Consider the following 19,379-nt stretch of genomic DNA (forward strand, 5'->3'; position numbering starts at 1 on the left):
TAATAGCAATAATCTTTTATTTATGGAGCACTTTTAACCTAATTTACAAAGTACTTCACACAAGGCAGCAAAGTGAAATAAGTTCTAAAAGCACTGAAATGCATTAGATGGTGATAAAACCAATTCTATCAACGTAAGATAAATATGGCATAAAAAGGTTAAAAAAAAAAGCAATTCGAAGAAATAAAAACTCGAAGTAAAGTCAGGACAAGCACTTACATAAAAAAGATGTTTTATAATTAGATTTAAACTCATTTAATTTAACCCCAATCATCATTATCTTGTGATAGGAAACAAATCTGTTTTTTGTAATATAAAGAACATATTTCTTCCTATTGATAATTTTAAAGTATCTCATGTCAAAGCTCGGCCCTGACTCCCACAGTTTGTGCAGCGTAATGTAACAAGTGCTTTGAAATGAAATGAAATGCAGAGGATATTTCACTTTTAGACCCATTGTGCAACTCCGGTGAAAGTTTGACAATAATTTTGCTTCTTTTTTTTTAATGCTTAAAATATGTCTGCTTTGATCTTGAGGGTGATTTTTAAGACAGTGAAATGAACCGTAGTCTTAAAACTGCTGATTAATTTAGTGGTCTACTATTTCTTTAAATTGAATCCGGTTACATAATTATAATCACGAAATAATTATCTTCTCGCAGTAGCCTCTGGGTAAAGAACTGTAAATTAAGAGGGGTATAAAAGCAGAAAATTCCCGTCACATAATAGAAAGAATCAGATTTGTATGTAGGCTACACCCTGCTGCGCAGTCGGGTCAGAGCTGGCACACATCCACACAACTTTTTGCAGAGTCATCGGGACAGACACGCACCTCCGCTCCTGGTCCGCTTATCTCCATCGTGAGCCCGGACAGCACTGAGATGTCAGGCGCGATGAAAGATGAACCGAGATCACCTGGTGAATGTCAGAGGACTGAAATGATCCACGTTGCGGTTAAAAGTCTCACGGAGAGCAAAGACTTCACCGTCAGAGGAGACTGCACCGTCAGACAGGTCAGGAGACCAGACAGCCACAGGGTCTGGCAGCTTTGTTCGTAAAATGGTTCGGTTTGATAATTGATGCGCAGTGATTTCAGTAATCGTTTCCATACCACAAACTGAGCATTATTATTAAAAACCTGCCAAATTATGGTATTAGACTAGAGCCATCGCTGTGTTATGTTTGGCTGGCAAAGCGCCGTTGTGTGTTTATTGTGTGTGTCTGGTGGGTACAGCTAAAATGGGGTCTATCAGATCGCCTGGGAGCCTCAGCAGAGCAGCTGGTGCTGATCCAGTCCGGCCGGGTCCTCAGAGAGTCAGAGATCCTGAGTCACCTTAAAGGGCAGAATGAGTCAGTCAGCCTCTGCATGATCCGAAGGTAAACACACACACACACACATATGTTCTCGTCGTCATCAGACTCATTTAAGCTTCACAAATACATGTTTATTTGCGATCGTGTGCATCTGCCCCAACTACAAAAATAGCAGACTATCTGCTGAAAAATTCAGAGGGCTGTGAGTTTAAAGGGATAGTCTGCCTTTGTAAAATATGCAGTCAGTCGCATGTGTCTGTGCCCCATTTTGGTCAGTGTTTGCTAAATAACCACATTTGCTCTAAACTATCACTCACAGGGGCATCCTTTTAATTAGTCATGTCACTGACAAATGAAATCAGGCACTACTGTTACATACAGTGACAAAGCAAATTTTGTCTAAAATACTTCGTATCTTTGCCATGCTACTAGTATTTTTACACAAATGAATAAAGTTGATGAATGGCTACACTCTAGTGTCAGTATGAGATATCAGAATTGTGTATACAGATGTCATAAGTCAGACATAGATGAGCTCACTGCCCTAATAGCTCTATCAGTTCTATTCTAAAAAAACCCATACGCAGTTTTTTTTTTACAACACATCTGGAACTCTAGATTCATCTTAAGTTTATCCCTCTCAGGCCTCAGCGTTCCTCTGCTGCACCCACCAGTGATCCAGCTTCAGAGACGGTCCAATCAGGGCTCACAGATGTTCTCGACTCTGATCATGATATCCTCACACCATCTCCCACCTCTCCCCTCTGCCTGGGTAAGAACTGCAAAACACAGGAACTTCCCACACCTACAGTTATTTTCTACCTTTCCTCACATTTCACACTTGCACTTGATATGTGTTTCAGTTTAGAGTAGTTTACAGTTTAGAGTCTACATTTTTCCTGTCCTTTCGATGTGGGGTTATACTGCTGCTGTGGGATGATAAGATCATACACCAGTGCAGTTACATACTCCTGCATTTTTGATCTGATGTTGTTCCCATAGTGGAAGGACTGGACAGTCTTGGCCTAACAAACAGTGGGCCTGGCTTCTTCCCTGCACTCCAACGCCAGATGGAGAAGCAGCTGTTGGCTGACCCAGAGATGATGCACTCTGTTCTGTGCAGCCCCCTCGTGCAGAGCACCCTCTCCACCTCCAGCCCCCAAATAACCAGACAGCTCATTCTGTCCAATCCCCAAGTTCAGCAGCTCCTAGAAACAAACCCAGAGGTGGGAGACATGATAAACAACACAGACATCATCACACAGGTGGGTGTAGTTTGGGATAAGTTGGCATTATAACGTGTACATGCAAAAATGCACTGCTATAAATATGCAAGTTTCCATGAAGGAAATTGAGTTTTTATTAAAAGAAAAATGAAGTGCTATTCTAAATATGCTTTAGGATTTGTGATATATGTGTGACATGAATCTGTTAAAGGAAAAAGAAAGGTCATTCTTCATTTTACTGACTTGAACATAGTTGGTCCCTCCTTTATTAATTTCTCCCACCCATATGTTCAATATCTTTTTCTCTTGCTTCTGTTTCCAGGTGCTGGAACTCGTCAGGAATCCTGACCTGATAGAGGAAGTGATGCGTAATGAAGACAGAGCATTAGACAATGAAACCATCACTGATAACTCGGCTGGACCTCAGAAGACTGAGGTGAAAACACAGGAACGTAGTCTTTGCAGCTAATGTTTCCCTGAATTATCTTTCTATATGAGGTCAAAGTAATATTGTGTATTTTAACCCACTGTTTGTTAATGCTCTCTCTTTTAGACCCAGACAGGAGTACCCCCAGTGGTGACTGCATCATCTGGGATTCGACAGACACCAATAAGAGAAAGAGACCAGACACCTCCATCCTCCAGTCACTCCACAGATCCTCTCAGAGAAGTGACTGCCTCGCCCACAGCTGATCCAAACTCTCAGAGCACTAATACTGCAGGCAAGAAAATACACATCCACCTGCTTTAACTACAGAAAGAGAAAAAGTAGAATCCATGCCAAACTACAATCATAACGTGTACTTTCTCTGGATTTCTCAGTTTGTTTTTTTGTCCTTTGATGTATTTCAAGTTAATTTAAAGGTGTTGGTACTCTCTGCCCATCATCAGTTTTAATCAGCTTAACTATAATTATACATTTCAACCTGCTTTTTTTTCATTTTGTATCTGCGCTCTCCTCCCCCCTGCCTCAGGCATGCAGTCACTGCTGGAGGAGATCACAGCCAGTCCAGGTCTGATGGAGAACCTGCTGTCTGGGCCGTACGTCAGCAGCCTTCTAAACTGCCTCAGCCAGAACCCTGACTTGGCTGCACAGGTGACGCATGCACAATTTATGACAGGAAACACATGACAGGTGGCAGATCACTCATTTTCACCAGTGCTGAGCCAGTAGTTATTGGATGGACGGCAAAAGCAGTACGAGCCATATTATCACGAATGTCTGTGAGTGACTGACTGAGTGACCATAATTCCACCGTTGGTCAGCCGAATGCCATGTGACTGAGTTGCAGTTTCCCTGTTGCTCTTTTAAAATGAATTGGTGCGAACAGTTTCTATAAGGGGGGCGTTTACAGCCTACAGTGTTGCCAACAAAGCACATTTGAATCAAATGATCTCAGTTCGGTTTGCTTCAAATCTGCGTTGCAGTTCACTTAACCTGAGCATTGTGAGCCCAAAGGCTGCATTAAAATACTGTTTATGTGAGCACAGAGACTAGGAGAGAAGCAAACAGACAAAGGGCTGAAACCGGCAGAATGCAAATAGCCTACAACATAGTTCAGCCATATACTCGGCTTTGACCTGGTCTTGTTTTTTTAGGTTTTGCTATTGCTATGAGCATCTGAATGGCTGCAAAATCATGTGGGCTGCGAATCAGAGGTCTGGAACGAGGCTACAATCCCCCAGTGTACTTCTTGTTAACATATCCCCATAATCTCTGCTCACTCAGACAGGTCTTATAGTCCATACTGCTCTGCTTTCAGATACTGCTGAGCCACCCTTTGTTCTCAGGGAATCCTCAGCTGCAGCAGCAGATGAGACAGCAGCTCCCTCTCTTCCTGCAACAGGTTTGTTTATTCTCCTCACTATTACTCTCCACTACTGCCATTTTGCAACTGAAACACATATTATGATAAAGATGTCCTGTATTTAATGCATTCATCTTTGACTTTTTACTTGAACATCACTCCTTCCTGATATCTATAGTGCGCAGACTTCATTGTTCACAGTGTTTATCATTAATATTTTAATTATTGATTGTGAATTATGTGTAGATGCAGAGTCCGGAGCTGCTCACAGCCATGTTGAACCCCAGAGCCATGGAGGCTGTGCTACAGATCCAGCACGGCCTACAGACTCTGGCTGCAGAGGCTCCCGTCCTCATACCTGCGTGAGTAAGAAATAGACAGCACAGCTCAACCTAAAGAGATTTTGTCCTGGTGGTCTGGTTTCTGGGTAAAAGATCTGTGTTTTGAATATACTATAAAACTTTTCACGAGTAAAGCTATATCATATCTTCTTGCAGGACTGGACTCGGAAACATTGGGGCCAATGCTAATATTGCCCCTGAATTTGCATCTGACTCTGTGCCGAACAGCCAATCAGGAAATGGTCCTCAGGTTGCCACGGTGACAGAGCAGCAGCAGCAGTTTGTGCAACAGATGCTACAGGCACTGGCTAACACCAATAATGTGGTACCTCAGTCTTTCCTATATAACCTTGTTGTCAACTTCTGTAAATTTGAACTGCTTTTGAATTTGAAATATCTCCACTAAATAGCATTTTAATGTGAAAAGCCCAATGGAAACTTCTCTTTACAATGCTGGGCTTTCTTATTATTATCACAAAAAGAAAGTTTATGAGACAACAACATTTCCCTAATACTGAACTTACAATGGTTCAGTGCTCACTGTAGAAACCACAATTTAACAGTACCTCATGTAGAGAGTAGCTTCATCCACTCTCATAGTCCTCCTTGCACTGACTGGTGATGACGTCCTTGCTCCACAAACTGCACCACATTAGGCGACATCCAGCTGTGATGTTTGGTGTGGTCAAAGGTTCAGGATGCATTTCAACCCACAGAGGCCAGTGCAGCTACACTTTTCTTCCAAAGTCTAATGTTGAGTTATTTTAAGTTTTTTCACATAACTGGAAAAGAAGTCAGTGTTGTTACCTATGGTCCCAACATGCATTTGTTCAGTGTGTTCAAATAAGACATGAAAGATATGCCATTAAAATAAATAGGCCACATGATCTCCAGAATGATTAGAAAAGACACATGTGAAGTTTGTCACATTGTATGTCATATTTTCACTCCCAGACACAAGACATCTTTGCTAATTCTTTGCAATCATGGTAATGTAATAGGTAGGACTTCAAATAACTCTCCTGTCTTGTCATGTCAGGTCCATCATGAGGAGGCTGAGTTCCAGGAGGAGCTGGAGCACCTGAGCTCAATGGGCTTCAGAGACAGACAGGCAAACCTTCAGGCCCTCATCAGCACAGGAGGAGACCTCAACACTGCTATACAACATCTGCTTGGTCTCTGACACACACACACACACACACACACACACACACACACACACACACACACACACACACACACAGATTCTGTGCACATAAACATACATACAGTGAATGCACAGGTACTAACATTTGCAGACACTTATCATTATCAACAATTACAAAGTGCTTTACAAAAATCAAACACTAAAGACATGCAAGTCTTATTTATATTGCTGCACTTTCAAAGACATACTTATATTCATTCCTTAACTTCACATACTAACCTCTGTCTGCAGTAGTAGTAGTGGCACTGTAGTAAAAGATATTCAGTCTTGGCATCACAGTCACCTTCACTATACTATGCTCTACACTTGTTTTTCCTGATCTGAATTGAAGGATAGTGGATGCCATATGGTGACCAGATCTTAAAGCCCCCTGAGGCAAATATGTGGCTTTGGGCTAGATAAATACATTTAATACATACATAAAAACATAATACATAATACACATGAATTTATTTGGTTTTTATGAAGTGAAAACTGAGAAAACATAAACACCTTCCATTTTGTCCTTCCAGAGTGAATGCTTTGAGTTAATATTAAGGTAGAAAAAAAAGACTACAATCATTGTCACTGTATCAGTGACATGCACTGGTGCAGGTCAGTACAGGTACTTAAGTCCACCTCACATACCTTATACTTGTAGCAATTGCATAAATATTCAGAGGTAGGTCATGTATTATTAATCTCTGTGCAGACGCACTATGAACCTCAGGCCTCTTTTCACTCTACCACCTGGACACCTGAGTCCAATGAAAGCTTTTAACACCCAGAGACACTCAGATGTCCTGGACGCTCACGGCAGATTCACACTCTCAGATTGAACCAGGAGCATCTTCTGTTGAGTGCTGTTTTCCTGATCTCCCTTGCTGCTCTTGTATCTTGTCCACCACAGGCTGTGCAGACGGCAAGCACGCTAGATTATTCTAAAGTTTGTCTCCAAAGGTAAACTCAGCTCCAAAAGATGTGTTTAAAAATGCAGAGGTGGACTTTGTGCAAAAGGAAGAAGTGTTTGAATGGCATTGTATATCTTGAGGAGACACAGGCACAGAAACTCAGATTTGCAGGACTAATAATCTCCACAACATTCTCACAAAAAAATGTCCAGAACTGAACAAAAATAATGACGACACAATTTATGATAATAATAATGATGATTTACTTTGCATACGTGAGCCACTTCTTTGAAAACCTTTGTGCCTAACTATTTTCCACTGCACTGACCGGTAATGCCTGGGATTTGATGTTCTTTCCTTTAGCTTTTCTTCAACTTAGCTGAAATGCACCATGCTACAGGAGTAGTGTGTCATATGGAGCAGGTGCATTTTATATCCCTCTGGATGTAACTAAACAACAACTGAGCAACATACTGTCATTCATCTTGCTGACTTGTGGATGCTGATGTAATCAGTAAAAGGTGTTGAATGCCACTCTGTTATTTACTTTTTCTTTCAGTGTCTTTTTTAGTCTGTCAACACAATTATGTCTTCTTTCAATCATGTAAATATGCAGTGGTTGTTGTAATACAGATGTTCTGCATTAGGGTTAACAATACAGTTAATTCAACAGCAGTTTTTTAGGACTTCTGCGAATGATTATATTCATCATTAATTAATCTGTCGACATTTTTCTTCTACAAGTAATATATTAATCATTTAGGCTATAAAATGTCACTAAATAGGAAAAATATCTATCACAACTTCCTAGAGCCCAGCTTCATATTACCTGTTTTGTTCAGCTAGTAGACCGACATCCAGAAGATGTTCAGGTTACACTTATGTCAAATAGAATAGGAGCAACTCCTCAAATTTGAGAAGCTGTAAACACAATGATGTACCCAGAGTTGGTGTAGAGGTCACAGAGCTTAACCTGACAGTTTCAATAAAGACATAAGTCAAACACAAACTGGCGTACTCATTTATATATATATATTTACAATAACTAAAAATCTTACTATTTTTCATATACATAAGTTACCACGCTACTCCCTCTGCTAATAATATCTAAGATTGAACTTTTCCACTATAAACACCAGGGGGCAGTTACACCTAACTTTTTTTCAGTTATGTCAGCTATTTTGGTTTGTACAGCTGGAATTATGCAGCAACAAAACATTTTTGACGTTGCCTTTTTTTAGGTTAATTTGTTATTATTCTCGTTTACCTTCAGCGCAAAGTATGAGATTGAAATCTGTATCTACATGTTGACATCAGCAGTGTTGTTGAGCACTGATGATCTGACATACCAACTGGCAAAACTGTTATGTAATGTACTTATTGAAACTAATACCTCACAATCACAAAGTCATATTTAGAGGTGATTTTCAGCTACTAATGTGAATGATAAGATATGGATGTGTGGACAGTTGTGTGAGGGTTTCTGTCTGTTTTCTATTGCTGCTTTAGTGTCCTCTCTCTCAGAGAGCTAGTGGATTACAGACAAACAAGCACTACGACATCAGATACGTGTGTATGTGATCCACTTGACAACCTGTGTGCGTATGTCTGTTGCTGCCAGACTGAGGGGGTTTTAATCTCCACTAGTGTGTGTGTGTTGCAGTGTGTGTGCGCCGGTTCGTCTGGATGTGTGAGATATGAGAGTAGCCAAGGGGGTTTTTCTGGATTAGAAGCTCCTAAAATATTCGGGTTGAGGTTTGAAGATGAGTCACACCACAAAAACAGCTCTACAGTGCTGAGTGGATGTGTGTGTGTGTGTGTGTGTGTGTGTGTGTGAAGAGAGTGTGGGAACATGCGTGTGTATTCTGAAGATGCTTACAGATCAGGAAACAGGGCTCACAAAGCCTTGACCTGATCTGACCTTTTATATGTTACGACTCTATTGTCAGAAGAAGCCTGCCGCACAGCGATGTGTAGCAGTGATTGTGTTCAATCCAAACCCCCTTAATCGTTTGACTTTATCGTACTCAGTGTGAAGATTGTGCTGTAAGATTGGTTGGTGCATTTGGTGTCAGAGCATGAAAGTTAGTTTGACAGATTGAATGATATCATAAAAGCAATTTCTTGCTTCTAAACCAACCCATTCACTGATGCAGAGTTGTCAGGAACTTCAGCAAAGCTACAAAACGTTTTACAAGTCTATTTAGGAACAGGTGAGAAACCTGTAATGCTGAAGGTAAAATGGAAAAGATCACACAAAGTCATTTAAACCCAGTGTTAAAATCCGTGTTAGGTGAAGCAGAAGTGGTGAGTCAATACAGTTGGTGGCAGAGACATATGTGCTTACACAGGCTGTGGATTCTCCTTTTCACCAGTTAGCTTTCCTCTAAACCGACCTGAGACAAAGTTATACAAACATATAAATTAACTTTCTGTATATCTGAAGTGATAAGTCGATAAATTTGTTACACAACATAAAAATTAATCGTCAGCTTCTTTGAAATTGATACAGTTTTTCAAGCAAAACCGAGATAACATTTCCAGAGATAAATTTCCGCTTCTGGATTGAGAAGATTTTATTTGTGATTAAACTAAATATCTTTGGGTTGGCTTCAGAAAGTTTGACAGACAAATCAAAAAAAAAAAGAATGTACACTCACAGCTTGCATTGCAATGCATTTAGTTCAACTATTAAAGATCAGTTTTCCACCATTTGCTGATATTTTATAGACCAAAAGGTTCATCAGTAAACCAAGAAAAAAAACAGGCAAATTAATCATTACTGAAAATTACTATTAGTTGCAGCCAAAAGCCAATTTTCCTCTGTAAATGTTGCCCATCTGTTGCAAACTGTAACAAAATTCATACAAGCTCATCTTATCAGTAAAGACCTTTTATATGTGTTTTGCATGGTCAGGTTAATTTTCTTTTAAAACGTGTTTGCGTTTTATTCTTTTCAATTAAAAATGTTCCCTTGCTATTTTTCCATTATAATGCCATCAAAGATATAAGATGATATTAGATAACAACTTACTGTGAAAACACTGAATCTTCATAGTGCAAACTTTTACAATACTTCCACAATCCTCTTCATAAGAGCTAATACTCTCTCTCTCTTCAGCTGCACAGGTGGACCTTTTTTCTTTGTGGCAAATTATATTATATACAAAAAAACATAAAAACAAAACGACCCTTTTGGTCCCAACACTCTGCTGCATATGCTGGAACGGCACTTAAGGCCGTGTTTGCAAAGTTTTCAGCTAATGAGTTGTTTTCAGAATCACAGATGCACCCCAGGATCACACAGATTATGTACTTCATTCTCTACTGAAGTGCTAATGAGTAGATCAAACCAAAATTCCCACTGCTCCGCAAGCTGCTCTGTGATTTTGCACCTCCATGGTGACAGTGATTTCCCTTTCACCTTCGCTGAGATATGGACTGAATGAGGACTGGACATGATTGTTGGATCATAACAAGATGAAAAGTCCACTAGCTGCTCTGAGAAGCTCTACTTAGAAACAGTGGTGTTTTGAGCTAAATGTGAATGTTTGCATGCTATCAAAGGCACTGCAATCTCCCTATCATGTTCTTCATCTTAGTTTAGGGTGTTAGCGTGCTAACATTTGATTAGCACTAAACACAAAGTATAGCTGAGGATGATGGAAATGTCATTACTTTGCATGTATTTGGTCACAAACATGAAGTATTTGACAAATTAAACTTTTGACCTGGTGATGGCGCTAGAAGAAAGGTCAGGGGATTACCACTTACTACAATCCATTCTGTAGTGAGTCAATGTCCATACTACAATTACAGGTGTCATCACTTTTGTTGCATTGAGGTTGTTTTGGCTTGTAGTGGATGTAGTCCAGCTAACCGTTTTTCTTTTTTAATTAGGCAAGATCAATACCCTTCACTTCAAATGAAAAATAATACAATTATTGTAAGATGGTACAATTTTGAATCATTTAACGTGTTAGTGATATTGAGGGGTAATCAATTTTGTTTTCTAGTGTACTTTAATAAAAGCCAAAAATGTTAACCTTATGGTGGGACTAGAAGAAAATCAGGGATCACCAGTCATGAAAATTCATCATCTGGGAACCATAACTGTCTGCACAAACTTTTGTGCCAATCCATGAAGTAGATGTTGGTGTTGGAATATTTCAACAAAAAAGTGAAATCTTAGCCCTGCCGGGGGCGCTAGAGGAAAAGTCAGAGGCTTCCTCCTATGGGCACCATGAATATCTGTCCAGTAGGTGTTGAGATTTCAGTCTGTGGTGAACCTGCTGAGAAGACTGACATTGCCATCCCTAAAAACAGATGAAAATGTAATGATGATGATGTACTCTCTTTTGGTCTGCTGTGGTGGTTATGGCATCACTGGTGAGGACTTTAGGCCAATAATGTGCTTTTCGACCTCCATGGCCATATCAGTAATGCTCCTCCTGATGTCCAGTGACAACACATTCTCCCCTTCCAACGGAGGCTCTAAAACATCAAACTGGGAACGCAGCAGGTCTGCTTTCATGTAATGTCCCCTTCGGGACATCATCCTCTGGTGAATGAGATCATAGTCGCCATGTAGAAAGAGAAAAAAGACATCAGCAGCAATGGGAGGCAGGATTTCTTGGTCTGGACTGGAAGAGAAAGTGAGGGCTTTGGAGCCATAAAGCAGGATCTGTCTGTAGAGGCACTTCAGGGCAGAGCACACCACAACAGCATCAGAGCCTGAACACCTTTCCCTGGGGTGGAACAACAAACACATATACAGACAGTTATTGAGGGCAGGAATGAACACTGAAATGTTGTATGCATAACAAAAAAAGCAGTAGGGAAACAAACTAAACAAACGTAAAGTGAACTCTGGTCATTAACAGCTTGGGAGAAGAAGGAGGTGGAAAGAAAAGGAGGGGTGCAAGGATGAGCAGATAGAGAAAAATAAGTGTGACTGAGTGAAAGAGTTAAGTAAAAGAAGTCTTTGATGTCACTGCAGACGTCTTAAGAAAGAGATGGCACACTTTTCACTTCACCTCTTCTCGACTCTCTCACTCACTCAGTCTGTCTTTCCTCTCCCTAACTCCCTTCCCTCGCTCTCTGGTTTTCATCTCAATTTTCAAAACCATCCTTGATATTTTTGATCTTTTTTGACAATTTCACGCCTGCATATCCTTACCTCGCTGCTGTCTGCTCTTCAGCTCCCTCTCACTCTCTAAACCCATCATCTTCTCCTTTTCTGTCACTAAAAACTATCTTGTGTTTTCCAGGCAAGTGTGTGTGTAATAATCTATGTGTGTGTGTGCACATGTATTACTCTTACCTCTGAATGACTTCATGTAGTTTGAGAAGCCAAGGCAATCTGTCCTGAACAACATAATGACAGGATTTATTTTTGTTGTAAACAGCATGTTTTAAGATTGTAGCACCTTGGAATGCTGGTGTGTTACTTTTTCTTTTTAGATTTATTGTTTTCTAAAGATACAGGTCTTTACCTTTTAAATAAATATTCAGGGGCACCCTAGGGGTTAAAGCGCCGATTGCAAACTGCACCAGTTTGCATCTGGCTGACGACCTTAGTTGCATGTCAGTCCCCATCTCTCTCTTTCCTCTCATTTCCTGTCGTCTCTCTACTGTCCAATAAAGGAACAGAAATAAATTCCCCAAAAATGATAAAAAAAATAGAACTGTTCTAAATCTTTGTGATTTTTGCTTGAGAAATAATGCAGCGTAGACTCTCTTACAAAATGAAGTTACGAAAGGAAAATAAATCTTAGGGAAAACTTCTCTTGCTCCTGCAAAGTGAGAGAAGGCACCGTCTCACTTTTGGGGTGACTAGCATGAAAAGTGATTCTGGCTTTGCCCTTTAATACAAGTGGGTGGGTGAATCCAATCACATACACTCCTGGTTTCAGCATATCAGTGGCCGCCAGAGAGGCAAGCCGGACACTGCAGAGCATCACAGGGCGAGCCGAGCCCGCAATGGGGAAGCCAGACTGCGTCATCAGACTGAAGGTTAGTCTCAAACCTATGCACCTCAGAAAATACTACATTCAGGTATAAATAGTTTTATGATAACTACATGCATAGTTGCAGTGAGCATAATGGAGCAGAAGCTTTGAAGAAGTATTTATGGTGAAGCAAATTATTCCAAGTTGCCAATATTTTCTGTTTAATGGACTTAACTCAAAGAGACTTTTAAAGAACCAATCAGGAAATCAAACAGAGATCATGACAGACAGACATGGCAGCACAAACACATCTTTGATTACACTGAGATCAGAAACAGAATCAGTCACAATTTGGTTACAAATGAACTGGAGTCATTTTTTTTCATACAGCAATGTCTTTAACATGAAGAGCTGAACTCAAATGAGAGGAATCACATTCTCTTATATCTCTGCTTCTGAGCACACTCATGTCCTGTTTGGTTATGCCAACGTCAACCTGCCAACTCTGATACTGGCACGAAAGACACATTTTTCCCACAGCCTGACAGTAATCCTGAATTTACATTTCTAGTTCACTTCATTATTTATTCTCAAACTGCCAACTGTTGAGTATTTTTAAAATATGCCAAAGCGTTGGACAGAGCAGGTCCCAGGGTAACTCCCCCCGCCACACAGCACAGATTTCTGAGTGGGAGGTTATCATCAGCCACCATACACCGCTACCAGCAAACGGCTGCCAAATGTTGGCTGCCGCTGCTCTGCCTGTAAGCATGTATACTCATCTTTTGGGAGACAGCCAGTCAATTGTTTGGAGGTCTCCCTTTATTTTGAAAGTCAGCATGAACGAGGAAAAGATAAATATTTAACAAATAAAAATAAATGACTCAACTGAATTTTAGGATTCTGGGCTGTTAGGAATAGCTCAGTTTCCTCCCTGCTGTTTTCACTGTGTCCTATGTCTGCAGCTATGATTTACTCATGACTGAAGAGAAAGAGTGCAGCACTCCAGGGACACACACGCATAGGCTGACCTTGTCTGTGAGCGGTTCGCCCCGAGCCATTTTCTCAACGTTCTCCTGTGGGTGGAAGTCATCCCCTTCATACAGAGGCCAGCCCAGCTGATGAATGGAAACACACAGACAGGTGAGGATGAGGTAATGTGTGGGTACAAGCATGATTGGAGAGGTATATGTGTGTAGAAAGTTACCTTTTCTGAAAGAAAAGCCCCTAAGCTGCTTCTGTATGAGAAAAGTAACAAGACAGAAGAGATGCAGTGAAATACTTATTTTTTTAAAGTTACAAAAAATACTTTAATCTGACACCTCTACAGCTTTAAGCCAACACTGTACTGTCATAGATATGCTACAGTTTAAAGCTAAAATAAAAGTGAATGGAGCAGCTATTTTACTACACAATGAATTGTTGAAGTGAATTTTCAACCAAAAATCCCAAACGTTACCTAGTGTCACCTTCTCACTTGTGTTGATTTTCTATTTTTATGTCTTATGTAATAGTAAATTGAATATCTTTGGGTTTTGGATGTTTGATCAACCAAAACAAGCAATTTGAGTCCTCATCACCAACGTTTTATAGACTAAATAATTAAGCGATTTAGCAAGAAAGAAATGCGCTGCTTTTTAAATAATGAAACTAATTGTTACTTGCAGTCTCACTATACTACTTTGGTGTTAAGTTACGTCCCTTACAGGTCTGTGCTGCAGCTGCTTAAGTGAACTTGTAACAGATACCTGTGTACTGTAACCAATTATGTAATGAGACATTAATATTTGATAAACAACCACTTCCTGATAACAATCGTAAACGTTTCTTTTTCTTCATGTGACTCAATAAACTTAAAAATGTTGGTTATGCTCTTCTCAATGTGCTTCTTATGTCCTAAATAAACTGATATGCATGTAAGACAGTATACATACTTTCCACAGCCCGAGACTCCCATTACAATGTAGATCATCTTTCTGTGAATCTTCAGACACCCAAAGGCAGATCCTATCCTGAACTGGATTAAAGAAGAAGAAAAATCCATTTTTAACTGTTGGCAAGAAATCTTACACGTGTTATCCTCTCAACCGTAGAAATGTGTAGAAATAACATCAGTGCTCATGTGATGTTACCAATAGTAGTAATACCACAATCAAAATACTCCACTGTCAGAAAGTCCTGCATTGGAAATATAAAAGTATGTAAGTATAATCAGAAAAATGTACTCTGCACAATAACTACTTTTGCTTTTGATACTTCAAGTACATTTTGTTACCAGTGCTTTTGTACTTTTACTCCAGTAGCTAAAATTAACTTCTTCCATCACTGAAAACGCTCAAATAAATGTAATGATGAAAAAAGAAGTGCAATATTTCCCTCTTAACTGTAGAGTAGTAAAAGTATAAAGTGGCATGAGTGCAGGTACCACGTACAGAGTAAACACAGTCACATTTCACCAGTGGATGCAACCTACTGTTATTGTGAATTGGTTGTGTTGCCGTAACTACTGGGATCTTAACTCGTGCAGTTAACTAATAGCATAAGGAAACCCTGCTCAGGTGCAGCCAGCCTACCACTAATCATGTTTCATCTCATGACAGCCGCTGACTAAAACAATAAGAACTTGTACAGTCTGGTTTTAGCAAAACAAAACCCTCATCTTGCTGAAAAAAGAGCTGTAAGTCTGAGAAATGCTCGCTGAATCAGTGACTTACATCTCTTTCCTACATCAAGTACTTCATGGACCTTGACCGCGGGTTGTTTTGCTAAAGTACGCGATGACGCACGAAGAACGTCAGCTACGTTCCCAATTAAAGGGGCCGCGGTCTCTCTTTAGCTCTTTACGTAGCAGCCAAATTGCTTTAGACGTCATTACTGATGAAAATAATGACGTTCAAGGCATAATGTGATATGTTTCTCAAAATCTAATAGGTAACATAGACATTTACACTAATTCACACGTAGATGCACAACTTAAAGGCAATAAAGATGAATATAAGTTGCTGTCTTTTTCCACCCATATGACTGTTATAGCTTACATAATTATTTAATCAATAGTCTATAAAAATCATGCCTGCAGACAGAACTCATAGCTTGTTTCATCATTTAAACTCGGAAGAGTATGGCGCATAAAATCAGTGAGTAAATATGATTTTTTATGATGGATGAAAACATTAAGTTATTGTCAAAGGATATATTTCAAATTCCACTGTGCAGGTGATTAACAATCACCATCTGGCAATCTGACACAAATGGGACTATAACTGCAATGTGAAGGTCCATACTGAAATTTGGAAAGAGAGATTAAAAAATGGGAAGAGAGAGAAAAAAAGTGGGGGTGAGCGAGAGAGAGAGAGAGAGAGAGAGAGAGAGAGAGAGAGGAAGAGAGAGAGGAAGAGGGAGAGGGAGAAGGGAAAAAGCCATCCTCCCTCCTGTAGATTCATCAGTGGGCAGGCAGGAGACGGATGCAAGCTCTCCTCCCTCCCGCTCTGTTGCATCCATCCATTCTCTTATCCATCCACCCATCTCTCCATCCACCCATTCATTTCCAAGGGCGTCGCAAGGGGTGACAAGACCCGACTGAAAGGCACATACATGTGAACGTGTGTGTGCGTGAGTCCTCCGTGTATGTAGCCTGTAGGTACGAGTGCGTCTGCTCTGCTTGAGGATCCGCTGACATGAGGAGCTGAAACAGAACCGACAGAAGGATGAAAATGCTCCGGTTTCGCAGCCCCAGCATCCGCTCCTTGGACCAGGAGATCCTCTGTACGATCCGGTTACTGGACGACTCCGAGATCTCCTGCAGCATCCAGGTAGACGACAAGCCTCATCCACCTCATGCATTGTGCTCTGTGATTACTGCAAAAATCACGTGGACGCAGCAGATGAATTTCATCATATCGGTCAATTAAAACCATTCTAGATTGAAGGCTGTAACAGCACTGCATCGTCATTTTTGTTGGACATAGACCATTTTGAGCGTATTGCTTTTCTAGTTTCCACGCTGCTGTGATTTACTGGAGAGGTTGCATGCTTTGCTCCATACTGCCTGTATGAGATATGTAGCGGAGAGGGGAGGAAAAAAAACATATTCAGTTGTGCTCCCTGCATTTGTGTTGGGTCCATGCAAGATGTGGCCCGCATGGAGGGAAGTTGAGATGAAGTTTGATTTCATAGCAGTAGAAATGATGGAGCTCCATGGGTGTGGTGGTGATAATAGAACTGATGACAAGGACAGGAAGGACCTCTGTTTGGGTTATTGATTGCAATCGTGTGTGTGTGTGTGTGTGTGTGTGTGTGTGTGTGTGCGTGTGCGTGTGCGTGTGCGTGTGTGAGGCAGACAGTCGTACCTTCTTGTGTGCTCTCACTTCTGTTGTCTGCTTATGTGATGAGATGATGATACATGTTGTTCCCACCATGTTGTCTTCAAGTGTCCCTGCCCTACAGCCCAGAAAGTCACTCACATAGCCCACAGCTGATAAGTGGCTGCATTGTCAAGCTAAAACCAGGCTATTCATATGAAGTCTTATAAAGCAGACTATTTGGAAATATATGGTTTTTACAGGAAGACAAGATTTTACTCTCTGCTAACACTTTACTAGAAGTCCCTATATTAAGTACTCATACACCGTATAAAATATGTCATAGATGCTTTATAAGACATTATGATGTCATTGTAAGGAAATATATGCTTTCATTAATAGATTTGTCAACAAAAACTCCTCCTTTATAAATACTTTAAATGTCCTCATATCTGCATAAAACTACATTATAATATGAAATATCCTTTGGAGTCTAAGACAATATGAGGGACAGAAAAAGGTTTTCTATAACTAATTTATAATCTTTTTTTATTCTTTCAAAATGACTCAGGTGGTCACAGTCCTGTACTTTTATTGATTAAAGAGTAACTTGACCCCAACAAAAAGCACTTCTGTTTATTACCTGTCTTCTCATGTCAAAATCCAGCTCAGTTTGCCACCCAGGGAATGAAACCAGCACAAGGATGTATGCCTGAGATGTTTGCATGTATATGAACTGCTGCCGTTGTATTCTCAGTATAAGAGCAGACTGATGAAGGTGTGGCCAAGATCATGACTTAATATCTGCATGAGCAAAAGAGATGGAGAGATGGAGTTGTAGCGTACAGTGAAATAACTGGTGTTTTCCATTCATCATTTATTAGTTTTGGGTGGCTTTTTTGTTGTTGCCTTCCCAGAACTGCAGCTCTGGACAGTGGCTTTCTGATCATTTTGTAGCTGGCAACATTAAGTGTAGTTCAGTGTTTCTGACACGACATGTAGCCTTGGATTTGTAATGCAGGACTTCATTGTAGCCCACAAGGAACTGATGCACAAACCACCACCTTCAAACAGAAGTCCAGCCAGCTGGGAAACTGACATGAAAGGAATAAAAACTGATGACTGGATCCAGTAAATGGATAGAAGCCTTTAACTATTGACTCATTTGAGATCTAATATTGAAACCGTTTTTGGCTGCCTGAACAAAGGAAAATATATTTCCCTTGTTTCCTCAAACAAATTAGATCCTGTGGGCCTGCAGTGTGGATCATACCTGGCTCCTGGGCCCCTCCAGCCCTGAGCTCCAACTGCTGCCAGAGATGTAAAAGTAAAGTCCTGTGAATCTGCCAAAGTATAACTCATAATTCTCAAACCACACACATTTAATAAAGTACAGTGCATACAAACATGTATTGCTATGTTGTATGGATTGACATTATTCTATTTTATTGTACCCTCAACATTTCACCAAATCCTTCAAAGCATCATCAGCTTGTTGGTAACCTGGTGAGATGAACAGAGTTGCGAGCGCAGTGAGTGAACGCAGCTCCGAGCAGCACCTTGTATTATCCTGAGCTGCCTTCAAAAGAAGTTGTCAGATGCTTGGGCCCTGTTGTTTGACCCTGAAAGACCGATAGCACCCGCTGCATGTCAAACTAACTGTCTTGCTGATCCTCAACATGTACCCAATCAATGATTTACAAAACACCGTTAAGTGCACTGAGAGAAAAAAAAAAAAGGAACGAGGAAGAGAGGAAGAGGCTGTGTCTGTTTCTTGGTGATAGTGCTCACTTGCATGTATACCTGTGTGCTTGTGTCTTTGAGAGCACAGGAGTGTGTTGAACTTTGTGTACACGTCTGAGGACATTAAAGTGAGATGCATGAATGCAAGATTGTGAATATGAAAGTGTGTATGTGCTTTTGTCTGTGTATCTGTGCGCGATAAGGAAATGGACAGTTAGATTTTTCTAGCTGACTGTGTTTTCCAGGGCTTTCTTTAATGGCTTTGTGTTCCGGTGCTGAGTTGCTCCTTCCTACATATTTCATGACATCCTGTGCTCCTCATGCTACACTTCTGCTGCTAGACAACAGCAGTTCTCTTCTTTCCACTGTATGGGGACCTCCATCTCTTACTTTATCTGCTTATTTTTTTTCTCTCTGCATTGTCACTGTCTGTCTTTCTCATTTTGTCTGTTCTGCGGCTCTCTGTTGTAGAGAATATGTAGGTCAGGATGAGATGCTAAAGAAAGCACTAGATTGAACGGCATCATAAAAATCATGTGGTAAAAATTGTTCTCAAATGCATCACAACTGAATAGTTTGCTTAATGTGAGCCTGCGAT

At 40.4% G+C, this 19,379-nt stretch overlaps 3 protein-coding genes across 4 annotated transcripts in view; 2 read left to right on the forward strand and 1 right to left on the reverse strand.

Moving 5' to 3' along the window:
• Nucleotides 1–893: 893 nt before the first annotated feature.
• ubqln1 (ubiquilin 1) lies at nt 894–5,872 on the forward strand. Its single transcript, XM_022757613.1, has 11 exons — nt 894–1,013; nt 1,235–1,377; nt 1,959–2,086; nt 2,317–2,579; nt 2,863–2,995; nt 3,116–3,262; nt 3,515–3,636; nt 4,304–4,387; nt 4,595–4,710; nt 4,846–5,014; nt 5,729–5,872. Exons 1-11 carry the CDS (start codon nt 894–896, stop codon nt 5,870–5,872), a joined length of 1,569 nt encoding a protein of 522 aa, XP_022613334.1.
• Nucleotides 5,873–9,063: 3,191 nt separating this feature from the next.
• idnk (IDNK, gluconokinase) lies at nt 9,064–15,501 on the reverse strand. Of its 2 annotated transcripts, none has more exons than XM_022757754.1 (6): nt 15,452–15,501; nt 14,672–14,754; nt 13,945–13,975; nt 13,769–13,855; nt 12,110–12,153; nt 9,064–11,534 (listed from the first exon to the last, which is right to left on the reverse strand). In XM_022757754.1, the coding sequence occupies exons 2-6, from the start codon at nt 14,707–14,709 to the stop codon at nt 11,162–11,164; spliced, it is 573 nt and encodes a 190-aa protein (XP_022613475.1). In that variant the 5' UTR covers nt 14,710–14,754; nt 15,452–15,501; the 3' UTR covers nt 9,064–11,161. The 2 variants fall into 2 exon arrangements, with proteins under 2 accessions (XP_022613475.1, XP_022613476.1); XM_022757755.1 differs by lacking the exon at nt 15,452–15,501 and adding an exon at nt 15,211–15,235.
• A 775-nt stretch (nt 15,502–16,276) lies between these two features.
• Nucleotides 16,277–19,379, forward strand: part of frmd3 (FERM domain containing 3) — a 56,775-nt gene continuing 53,672 nt past the window's right edge. Inside the window, exon 1 of the mRNA XM_022757690.1 lies at nt 16,277–16,549. Coding sequence (XP_022613411.1) covers nt 16,445–16,549 — 105 coding nt within the window. The 5' untranslated portion in view covers nt 16,277–16,444. The remainder of the gene's footprint in view (nt 16,550–19,379) is intronic.

The sequence above is a fragment of the Seriola dumerili genome, unplaced genomic scaffold (assembly GCF_002260705.1).
Source record: "Seriola dumerili isolate Sdu_G_001 unplaced genomic scaffold, Sdu_1.0 BDQW01000290.1, whole genome shotgun sequence".
Lineage (NCBI taxonomy): Eukaryota > Metazoa > Chordata > Actinopteri > Carangiformes > Carangidae > Seriola > Seriola dumerili.

Excerpts from the sequence above, each read along its gene's own strand:
- ubqln1 (XM_022757613.1), top strand. The coding sequence starts at position 894 with ATGAAAGATGAACCGAGATCACCTGGTGAATGTCAGAGGACTGAAATG. Across the intron at positions 4,711-4,845 it reads GCTCCCGTCCTCATACCTGC|GACTGGACTCGGAAACATTG; the intron begins GTGAGTAAGAAA and ends ATCTTCTTGCAG. Across the intron at positions 5,015-5,728 it reads TGGCTAACACCAATAATGTG|GTCCATCATGAGGAGGCTGA; the intron begins GTACCTCAGTCT and ends TTGTCATGTCAG.
- idnk (XM_022757754.1), bottom strand. The coding sequence starts at position 14,709 with ATGATCTACATTGTAATGGGAGTCTCGGGCTGTGGAAA. Across the intron at positions 13,976-14,671 it reads GGAGTCTCGGGCTGTGGAAA|AAGCAGCTTAGGGGCTTTTC; the intron begins GTATGTATACTG and ends TTTCTCATACAG. Across the intron at positions 12,154-13,768 it reads GCGAACCGCTCACAGACAAG|GACAGATTGCCTTGGCTTCT; the intron begins GTCAGCCTATGC and ends TATGTTGTTCAG.